The sequence below is a fragment of the Syzygium oleosum genome, unplaced genomic scaffold (assembly GCF_021117445.2).
Source record: "Syzygium oleosum isolate NSW1041296 unplaced genomic scaffold, Sole_v2.1 Sole_v2.59, whole genome shotgun sequence".
Lineage (NCBI taxonomy): Eukaryota > Viridiplantae > Streptophyta > Magnoliopsida > Myrtales > Myrtaceae > Syzygium > Syzygium oleosum.
In genome coordinates, this window is record NW_026607543.1 from 283,309 (window position 1) to 294,920 (window position 11,612).

Consider the following 11,612-nt stretch of genomic DNA (forward strand, 5'->3'; position numbering starts at 1 on the left):
GAGGGACTGGAGTTTTTTTTTTGCTAAATAGGAGGGACTGGAGTTGCGCAGAGAGAGACCTTTGAACTTGTGAAAAAGCTATTTATATTTACGTCTCGAATTTTTCAAAACCAAAAAAATAAAATAAAAAGGGAGACCGCTATTTCCACACCCGCTTTTGCTTTATCCACGCCCTTAACACTTAAAATGACGAAACAGCCCACACGTGGGTCCGAAAGCCATAGCCATAAAAAACAAAGCCAATTTTCTCCAAAAAGCTCAAAAATCCCACGCTGTCGCCAAACACCAAAACCACGAAGTCCACCACGAAGTGCGATCCAGTCTCTTCACCGGTGGATTATTCCGATCGATGGAGGAGCTCGAAGTGGAAGTGGAAGTCGCCGTCGCCATCGCCGTCGCCCGTGAGGAAGGGGCGGCTGCTTCTGGTGCCTGCCGAAGAAGCCGACACCAAGGAAGCGGGACGAAGATCGCGAGGGTGGCGAAGCAAAGCGTCGGCGACGATGACGACCGCTTCGAGGACCGGCGGCTAAAGGAGGAGAGAGATGCGGCGGAGATTGCGCGGGGCCAAAAAAACAAAAAAGCGTGAAAACGGAGAAAAGCGGGTCCGCTGGGACCCACACGTGGGTCGTTCTGTCATTTTAAGTGCTAAGGGCGTGGATGAAGCAAAAAGGAGGGGTGGAAATAGAATGGTTAATTGATTCCGCCACAACCTAAAATATTACTCGGATTTTTTCGAAGAAAATAATTAAGTGTGGTGAAAATAAAATTACGAGAAATCATTTATTGATCGAGCCCCGTATATATCTATATATATATATATTCTTTTTAATGGCTATATGGGAGTTTTGATTTAGACATTATAGTGTGGAGAATTAAATATATATCGTGTCCACACGTTAAATTTCATTTCTTAACTATTACGCGCATAAAAAATAAAAGAGTAGCAGATTTTCCCTTATTATGGTCTATTTAAATAATAAAACCTAATATATTTCTTGGCCAATATATGTGAATTAAACCTAATTTATTTATACACGACGTGAAAAATGTTCAAACAACGAATTATCGATTCAGCTTGTGTCGTAGTAGACTTGTTAAAATGGGTCATAAATCTATTTATTAACTCATATTTAGTAAGCTAGGTTATAGTAAGTGGATTTATAATGGTAAAACCCAAAATAGTACGCGTGTTAAATGGGTCCATAATTTACTTAGATTCATCCCATCTCTATGACTCTTTCTTCACTATCTCTTGCCTTCATTAGATCTCGCGCTCGCTCACTCATTGCTCTCACCTCGATTTGAGTATGAATTTTCCTACAATATGGGTCAGGGTCAGTTATGGGTTAGATATGAGTAGGGTTTACTAAATTTGTATTACATGCAAATAAGTTAAAACGAGTTAAATGAGTCAATTTGGGTCGGATTATCTTTTACCCGACCTAGGGCGAACTACGTGAGTTAGGGTGCGAATGACAATATTTCTCTTCCCCGGCCTTATTTCTGTCTAGAAATTTAAAAATATAATTTTCTTTCACGAACGAGTTTCTAAGCAAAAACTAGTATTTGATAATGACACAAAATTTTTATTCCCAGAATAAAAATCCGTTTGATAATGACACAAAATTTCTATTCTCACCGGACGGCAAGCGGCGAGCGGTGGCGGTGGGCGGACGGCGAGCGGTGGCGGACGATAAGTTGGCAAGTGGTGGCGAGTGGCAGCGGACGATCGGCGGCTAGCAACGAGTGGGTGGCGGTGAGCGACAAGGGTGAGCAACAAAAGAGAGTTGTTATTCTTATTTCTGTTTCACAAATAAAAAAACATAAAATTTTTAACTTCTCATTTCTGTTCCAAATCTATTTCTGGCCCAAAATTTATCCCGTAAATAAAAAAAATACCAAGCGGATTTCTGTTCCGAATCTGTTTCCGGAAATAAAAAAATAAAAAAAAATGGAAAAACAGAATGGTTATCATTCGCGCCTAGTCGTAGTTGAAATCCTTTAAATAATTTTCACCGAAAAGATGAAAAAAAATAAAGCGAATATAAATGATATTTCTCGTTTTTAAAAAAAAATAATAATCAAGACAAAATATTTTCTCGCGTCTTTATTATTATATTCCGCGCGGCCATTCCGGTTTGAAATTTTGGGTCCTTCCCCCCTCTCTCTCTCTCTCTCTCTCTCTCTCTCTCTCTAGAGCGTGGCGAGCAAAATTGGGAAGCTTCTGGCGAACCCTAGCAAAGCATGAAGACGATGAGGAGCACGAAGCCGCTGAAGCCCCTCCAGCTCGCCGTCCCCGCTCAGGACGCCCCGATCGCCTCCTTCTTGTAAGCTCCCCACCACTCCACACGCTCCCAACCGCCGTTTGCGGCGGCGGCGGCGGCGGCGCGATCCTTCAGCCCGCTCGGCTCGCGAGCCGTCCGTTCGTCTTTTAGGCGTCGGATTTGAGCTCCGTCGGCCTCCGATTGCCTCGGAACCGACCCGGATTTCGGTTTCTCCCCCCCCCCCCGGCGGTCGTTCGGTTCACGGCGGCTAAAGCAGGGGATGGCTGGGAAAGAACGACGGAGATTTGAGGTTTCCGATTGAGATTAGTTTGCCGTGCGCGGCTGGAGAAATAGGAGGCGAAAATGAGACGCGGATCGAAATTCCGATTGCCGTGTACCTGGTTTAGTGGAAATGCAAGTTGCCTTTGGTGCTGTTCATTTGGTGTTGAGTTGAGATCGAGGCAGCATCGCGGTTCGACCGCTTGAGCTGCTTTAGTCGATGTGCGACTTCATATCCGCAGTTACCTTAGCAGGCTGGAGTTTTCTTCGTATCTAACTGATCTAGTCTTGTTGAGTTTGTTCGACTCGCGGCGAATCTAAACGGCACGAATTTAATGCAGGACCGCGAGTGGCACGTTCCATGATGGTGATCTGCTATTAAACCTTAAAGGTTTGCGGCTCAAATCTGAAGAAAAGGAGTCTTGTGTAAGTCTGATTTAAGTTCACGTTGCCTTAAGAGTGGTTATCTCTGTCCCCCTACAAATGATGGGTATTGGTCACTTGGTCGGATTGTGTGAAGGTTTTTGGGGAAGCCGATTTGACCTAATCAGCGTAGTAGTCTAGTTCTGCTCAAATGTGTTGTGAATTGCTGCTACACATAATACTTGTGCCACGCTGTAAGATATCTATGATCTATGGGAGAGTAATTAGATAAGTGCCCAGGAAAGAAGTCATTGATGGCCTAAATGCCCAAATCAAAATAGAAGCAGCATGTGACTCCTCCATGAATGGTTTGCTGGCCTGAATTTTTTATTCTAAGATGTCGAGGACTTGATTCAAGGACGCTTACATTGACCATCGGACTTACCTGTTCCCACTGTTATCCTATTCTCTCCATACTTCACCAATTATAGTTTCCTTTGTACCGCTGTTCTCTGCATCTAGTAACTTTCCAGATTACTTGACTTTTAGATATAGCATTTGAGCTCTATTAAGTGGTGTCAACTTGGTAGAAAACATCAGCATAAACGTATTAAAGTGAGATTCTCCAATTGTTGATGATCCGCGTTTTTTATTAGAACCTTCGCAAGTTAGAAAGTCAGTTCCTTGTCCACTTGAGCTTCCTATGAAGTTGGATTTGATTTTCACATTTTCTTTTCCTTTGATTGCTGTTGCTAATGGCAGTCAATATGGTTGACAACTGTGTGTTTGATTTCATAGCACTTCTTTCTTAATTTGTTCCGGTTTGAGCTCATGAGATTATCTGTTCGTTTTTTACATGGACAGTCGTCCAATGGTAAGGAACTTGATCTTGACTTCTCATTGGAAGACCTTGAGACTATCAAAGTCATAGGAAAGGGAAGTGGTGGTGTGGTACAACTTGTTCGCCATAAATGGGTTGGAAAACTATTTGCTCTTAAGGTAATTATAATAACATGAAAGGCTTCTCTATTGCTCAGCAGGTTTTCCTATGTAATATTTTTCTATGTTGCATTTGGTCTACAGTCTATCTATATATTCCAGTGTCAACAACTAATAGGAGCATCCTTTATCTGTTTTACGCAACATAGCAATCAAAATCTATCTATCACCTTTTGACATCCATCTCTCAAAGGAACAGAAATCTGTAAAAATGCAGAATTGTATGCAGATTTATCGATTTTGCATTAATGTATATCTAATGCAAATCAATGTTCCTATTAATCATGATTTATCGTATCTTGCTGAAATAATAACTTGATCATTAGTCTATTATCTAAATCAAAACTTAGTAGTTCTACTACGATTTAAGCATAAAGTTTGCTGTCTAGCATCATGATCTTCTAATGCATTTGCATGCTATTTGTATGTGCTTGTTTTATATTTATTACCGGTACAATTTTGTTAGAAATAATATCTGATAGCAGTGCTTTTAAAGTAGATGTCAATATTGTCTATTTGGAGTTATTAGGGCAATTCTCACTGGTAACGAGACAACTTCTATCGCCCAAAATATCTTATTTTGCAATATATTTTGCTTGATACATACATGTCTATAATAAGGAACATAGGACTTCACAGGATCTTTTGATTTAGTTCACTTCATGTTTAAACCCTAGGAGGTTCATGGCTTGTATATTGATCTCGCAACTATGTCACGCACCGCTAAAACCTCAGAGGTTAAACTGTTCATGGTTAGATTAAGTTTGGTTTCTCAAACAGAAAGTGATTATTATCAACAAGCTCGAAGAGCAGAGGCATTCCTGAATGAACTCTCCGTATACATGGAGCTCAGATGTTAGTCTATTCTCTTCAAATCAAAATCACAGAATATGTTGCTAAGTTACTGTGTTGGGTCGAGTTTCATGCTGAATATACCTATGGCATTTCTGCTGACAATTTTTCATCGACAGCTACTTCGTAGAAGTAGAATGTTCTTCTATTACTACTGAGTCTCTTTTGCAGAAGTGTCTGGTCTTTGCTTGATCTGAGGTGTATTTTGGACTTGTAGGTCATCCAGATGAATATTCAAGAAGAGATCCGTAAACAGATTGTACAAGAGCTAAAGATAAATCAAGCTTCTCAATGTCCACATGTTGTGATTTGCTACCACTCGTTCTACCACAATGGAGCTTTCTCCTTGGTTTTAGAGTACATGGACCGTGGATCCCTGGCTGACGTGATCAGACAAGTCAAGACTATCCTAGAACCGTATTTAGCAGTGGTCTGTAAGCAGGTATTGAGTTCTCATGTGGATTAAAATCTCCGGTAAAACATGAAGAGTTTCGATGAAGCTTGTTGACAGTAAAGGCTGATTATTTGTGTTCAGGTGTTACAAGGTCTTGTTTATCTGCACAACGAAAGACATGTTATACACAGGGACATAAAACCATCCAATCTGCTTGTGAACCACAGAGGTGAAGTGAAGATTACAGATTTTGGTGTCAGTGCAATGCTGGCAAGCTCAATGGGTCAACGAGATACATTTGTTGGAACTTACAATTATATGTCGGTATGTGGGTACTACTTTGAACTAAGTTCGTGAAACTTAAACTCATTCCAGATCTATGAGTCATGACATCTAGTAGCATTGGCACATAGAACAGACATTTTTGCATGGAACTGGTATATACAAGTTAAACTAACTGTCATTATTACTTCTAGCCCGAGAGGATCAGCGGGAGCACATATGACTATAGCAGTGACATCTGGAGTTTGGGTTTGGTAGTACTTGAATGTGCAATAGGACGCTTTCCTTACATGCAATCCGAAGATCAGCAAGGCTGGCCAAGCTTTTATGAGCTTTTGGAGGCAATTGTTGAAAGCCCACCGCCTTCTGCTCCGCCAGATCAGTTTTCTCCAGAGTTCTGCTCATTTGTGTCTTCCTGGTAAGGACAAAATATTCTCTCATTACTTGTTCAGCGTAATTGCCATGTATCCTCATTTTTGCCCTCACGTGAAGCCGAGCTTGTGCCTTTACCTTCTTGGTAGTTTCATAATTCATGCTTTCACGGTTTGAATATTGGCATAAGTCCTCCGCAATATTAAGTCTATCGAGCAAATTCTTTGCCTCCTACTGGATTGACAGCAAGCTATCTCCACCCCTCAAAACTGGTGTATCCCACCTAAATTGTGATCTTTATGGGCCTAGACATTATTTGGTTTTGCTCTATTTTCTGTTTATCCATCACGTGTCACTTCTGTGATAAATTCCCAGCTGCAACGCATCCTCTTTTATTACACGAGTCACACAGTAGCTTATGTGGTACCGAATTTGTCAATTTGAGAATAGGAGTGATGTCTCTTGCAACTGTTGAACAGGGGAAAGCTTTTGGTGCTTTTCTGGGACAATTGTATGATCCTCTTTGAAGTGGAGGGGAAAAATGATCTGCCTTTACCTTAAAGAAACAAGTTAGGTTCAACTCATAAAAAAGATCACGCAATTATCTTAACTCTCCACTCTTCCTTTTTCTGTATAAATTAGATCTATCACTTAGGAAGTGACCCATGGTACTTGTTGGGGCTGGGCATGAGCCAAAACAAATGCAAAAGACAGATCATGATACTTTCCTCAACTTTCCCCTCTTCTTCTCCTTGTAGTATCAGAACTCAATATTGTTTTTTTGACATACACTTTCCTCTGTGGTTCTCAGCATACAAAAGGACCCTCAACAAAGATCTTCGTCTTTGGACCTTTTGGTAAGTGACATGTGATTGTAAACTGTCTATTTCAGATCTAACATTCTGCTTGACAGTTATTTGACAATGAATTCTTTCGTCATTTCAGAGTCATCCTTTCATCAAAAAGTTTGAAGATAAAGACATCGATCTCGGGATTCTTGTAGGTAGCTTGGAACCTCCCGTAAGTTTTCCGAGATAAGAAGCCGTGTGTGTTTCTGGAGTAAATGCCCTCTTACTCTTATGTATCCTTCGCGTGCGTGGTTGAGAATTCGAACGGCGTGACTTCGCTCGAGCAGTTGAGCAAATGATGATAGAAGTCTCTTACATATAGAAAGAGCATGCCGAGGTTCTGTACTCAAAATTCTGCCTTTTACTTAATCCTGCCAGCATAAGTAAGCTTACCCGGGACGTACTTGTTTTGGCTCCATATCCTTAAAGAGCTGATTCCTGGCAAAAACAAGAGAAACAAGAAGACAGGCTTCTATAATCCATGCTTAGCCTTTATAATCCATCTTCTTTACCATTTTCTGCTCATGTATGCCAGAAGAAAGGCAGATGCATCAAGCCTTCCCTGATATTACCCTTGAACAAATTGTTCTGTTAAACTATCCCCCATTACTTGTCTTCAAGGTTTTTATGTTTTTTACATACATGGGGTTTCTATCCATAGTTGAACATTCTAACATGATATCAAAGCAAAATTCCGCCCAAGTTTATTTTGTATGTGCGGTTGAACATTCGAACCAAGACGTTTAGTGCATCCTTGCCATGTTTAGGGTTTTTGCCCTCCTTTGTGGTGAGATGATTATGAAGTTCGACTTCCCAAGATTTTCAACCTCCTCAACCCTGTCTCCAAAATTTCCCAAACCAGTTCACGTCTCGAGACCATCCCTGACTCTTTGTACATACATACCTTGCGTTTCAAGTCAATGAAGACAAGTGACATTTGCGAAATTCGGATGTCTTCGGGTTCATATTCTGGACGAGGCAGTCGTTCTAAGGATGTTTGCATGGCTTGTATCATCATCGAAGATGCGTCTCATCTCTTTATATATTTGATAGTTAGAACTTTAGGTGTGCATGAATTGCGTACTGAGTAGGAGTTGCACGAGCCGAAACCTGTCGGATAAGTGTATGTCAAAGCCGCACCGTCCCGAGAACAAAGGGCTTTACTTGGATTGCAAGAAACGGCGACGTGGATCGTGTATTGGCCTATCCGGTCTTTATCATCTCACTTTGATGTCGTTGTCATAGTAGTATTTGTTAGAGAAAAAAGAAATTAGTATCTTCGACGAAACTTGAGGCTACTTGTTGACCCTGTCTGCTAAAGATAAGTGCATCTTTAGGCGATGATTATCCAATCAATTAGTATAATAATTTCATTAATTGTATCCGGATAATTTGGTTAGACCAGTTCTTTCAACACGGTGCCTAGTGGACGTGTTAAGTGGTTCAGTTATATTTTTTCTTCGGTACTATACTACGTATAAAGCTTTCGAACTTCGGTGTCCACCCCGAATTTAGAATTGTACCCTCACTTTCGCGATTAAATTCTAACTTAGCAAAGTAGTCGAGGGGGTACGATTACATTTCACAAATCAAAGATTCCGATCATATCCGCGACCGCGTGCAGTCGCCTCTAGCCATAGTTAAACATAGCGGGTCAACCTTTTCGAACCCCGTCAACTGTGAGAGTCTTGACCATACGAAATGGAATGATTCGGGGGATTCTAGAAGGCAAAGATCACCCCCCGCCCCCTTGGTCCACGCTCGCACTATTGATGGAAGCCCTTAGGGATTGTGTTGTCGAAGGTGTGGATCGCGTGGAGCCGTGGAAACATCACAATTTTCAGTCATGTGGACAAAAGATGTGGTCGGCAAAATTTGCATAAAAAAAAGAGGTGGGCAAAACCTTCTTCCAAATCAATCCTGGAAAGATTCGAGGGGGGGCAAAGAGGCAATTAGCTGGTGGGCACCCCTAAAACGCGATTCATACGCGATTCATGACGGGAAAATTACCAAAAAAGTCCTCAATCTATTATATTTGTGTCAATTCAGTCATAAACCTTTTACAATTCAGTCATTTTGGCCGGCCGGCGCTGATGTGGCTGCCGACCGGCTGACGTGGCGCCGGCCGGCGTCCACGTGGCAATATTTTAATATATATATATATTTTTATTTTCGAATTTTTTTCTTTTTTCTTTTTTTTTTCTTTTCCTTCTCACCCTTGGCCTGTCCGGCTAGGGGGAGGCTCGCGGCGAGGGCCCGGCCTCCGGGAGGCGAGCCGGGCCCTCGCCGCCGCCGGGCGAGGGCGGAGCTCGCCCGGCCAAGGGAGCTCCGCCCGCATCTCGCCATGGCGAGCTCCGCCTCGCCAGATTTGGGCGAGGGCGGAGCTCGCCCGGCCAAGGCGAGCTCCGCCTCGCCGATTTGGGCGAGGCGGAGCTCGCCCGGCCATGGCGAGCTCCGCCTCGCCGGATCTAGGCGAGGGCGGAGCTCGCCCAGATCTCGGCGAGCTCCGCCTCGCCCGGCTCGGGCGAGGCGGAGCTCGCCCATCCATGGCGAGCTGGGCCCTCGCCGCTCGCCCAGCTCGCCATGGGCGAGCTCCGCCCTCGCCCAGCGGCGGAGGGCCCAGCTCGCCTCGCCGGAGCTGGGCCCTCGCCGGCGAGCCTCCCCCCTGGCCGGACAGGCCAGGGGGGAGAAGGAAAAAAAAAAAAAAAAGAAAAAAATTCAAAAATAATAATAATAAATATTAAAATATTGCCACGTGGATGCCGGCCGGCCAAAAGGACTGAATTGGCTGGTTTGTAAAAGGTTTAGGACTGAATTGGCCAAATTGAAAGGTTTAGGACTGAATTGGCACAAATGCAATAGGTTGATGAATTTTTTGGTAATTTTCCCGATTCATGACTAATTGTATTTATTAGAATAGTGGATTTTTGTTGCCCCTTGAATACTCCGCATTATATTTGGGATAATGACCCGAAAAGGAATCATTAACATGTTGTAAGGATGTCGATTCCATCCTGAATTTTTCAATCTGGCCAAATCAGTCATGAACCTTTTGACAATTTATCAATGTAGTCATTCTGACAAATTTTAGCGTGAAATCGCTGACGTGGACGTCAGTCGTCCTACATGACATGACCGGCGCTGACGTGGATAATTTTATAATCTTTTTCCTTTTCTAGTCTTTCCTTTTTCTTTTTTTCTTATTTCTCTACACCGGTCCGCAGCCTCAGCGGTAGTCGACAGAGGTCCCTAGCATATAGGCAAGGGCTGGGAAGCCCTCGCTGGATTTGGGTGTCGCAGCCTCGCCCAGATCTGGTGAGGGTTTGCAAGCCGTTGCCTAGTGTTAGCGAGGGTCGCTAGCCTCGCCTGTGGCCAACGAGGGTCAGCCGACAACTCTCACCTGCACATAGTGAAAAAAGAAAAAGAAGAGAAAAAAATTATAAGAAAATTTAGAGAATTAAAAAAAATTGATGAAATTATTCACGTTAGTATCGGTCGTGCCACGTAAGACGATCGGCGTACACGTCAATGATTTATGGTCAAAATTGATCGGAATGAGTACATTGATAAATCGTCAAAAGATTTATGACTAAACTGACCAAATTGAGAAATTTATGACTGAATTGACAACCGTATAATTGATTTATGATTTTTTTGATAATTTTACCCATTTTATTTATGTAGCATCTTGATTTCGAATGCACGTGTTTAACTCTTTAAAATTAAAAACCATATATTTGTAGGGCTTTGAGCAAGTTTCCGTAAATTTAATTGGGATGGCTTCGAGACTCCATTAACAAACCCATATTGGGCTCGAGCCGAGGTCACATTTTACTCGGGGACCGACCGGAATAGGGTTTGGAATGGGACCGATCGTCCCGAAACCGCCCTGTCCCATCGTCTTCGCCTTCTCCAAGCTTCGAAAGGAAGGCTAAGATAATAGAGAGGAGGTGCCAAAAAAGAACAGAACTGAGAAATGAAGGGTAGGCATAAAAAAGGATAAGCAGCTTTTTTTTTTTTTTTTTTTTTTGTGGGCGGGGGAGTGGTCCATTCCTCTATCCTATTTACAATATGTGGGTGTTAATGGAGAGTTATTTAGGTAAGGAGGGAACAGAGTGTGGATAAGATGATGAGAAATCAAAAAGGGCGGGGGGGAGCTGGCCAAAGAACGAAACATGTGGTACCTGTGAAGGAAGGGAAGATCCCTCTCTTCTCTTCCCCCTCCTCAATCATGATAACTCCTAGCCAAGTCAACCTTCTTATCCTCTCCTGCCAACCCTCCACCTTAAAACCGCACAGGAGAATCACAATCTGTGGGTGTTAACAGATATGTCAGTAATACACTCTCTTTTAATTCGAGGATCTTGTGGACTGGGTCTCTCTCTCGATTTGATAACTTCAGTGAAAAGTGCTGCCAGGGTCTGTCAAAAGGAATGGGGGTCAAGAGACACTGTTCTTGTCTTCGGGATTCGGGTTTAAATGACTGAGGATTGGCGTTGAACAAAAAAAGTGCAGAGAGAGAGAGGGAATATTTCCAGGGGCTCGGCCTCTGTGTTTCCATTTGTGGGATTAGTTTAATTCCAATTAGCCTCGACAGTCATTAAGGGTTTAATTGACGTTTGACCATGTAAATGGCGATGGACAAGCGGGTTCTTTTGAAAGTATGGGAATGATTTTCATGTCAAGAAAAACAATACAAAACAGAAAATAGTAAGTGTCCAAGATTTTTTTTCATTTTTAAGAACGAAAGGGTGGAAACGGGCAATTGGCGTGACAAGATTTCATGCCCTTGATGGACCGTTCAGTTCGAGCCATGTTCTACTGCCATCACAGTGCTAGTTGGAATAGAATCGGGGTTCTTTTGTGCCGTGATGCGGTCGGATTTATGCTCGCAAACGAACCGATACTTCTTGAGGCCGAGGAGCGATTTGGGGATTCGAACGTATGACCAAGTGGGAC

The 11,612-nt window shown here is 42.7% G+C and overlaps 1 protein-coding gene across 1 annotated transcript; it reads left to right on the plus strand.

The window, feature by feature from the left end:
- The first annotated feature begins 2,172 nt into the window (after positions 1-2,172).
- LOC115684556 (mitogen-activated protein kinase kinase 6) lies at positions 2,173-7,153 on the plus strand. Its single transcript, XM_030609330.2, has 8 exons — positions 2,173-2,327; positions 2,885-2,969; positions 3,771-3,905; positions 4,975-5,199; positions 5,293-5,475; positions 5,628-5,851; positions 6,617-6,662; positions 6,751-7,153. The coding sequence occupies exons 1-8, from the start codon at positions 2,245-2,247 to the stop codon at positions 6,841-6,843; spliced, it is 1,074 nt and encodes a 357-aa protein (XP_030465190.2). The 5' UTR covers positions 2,173-2,244; the 3' UTR covers positions 6,844-7,153.
- Positions 7,154-11,612: the final 4,459 nt, after the last annotated feature.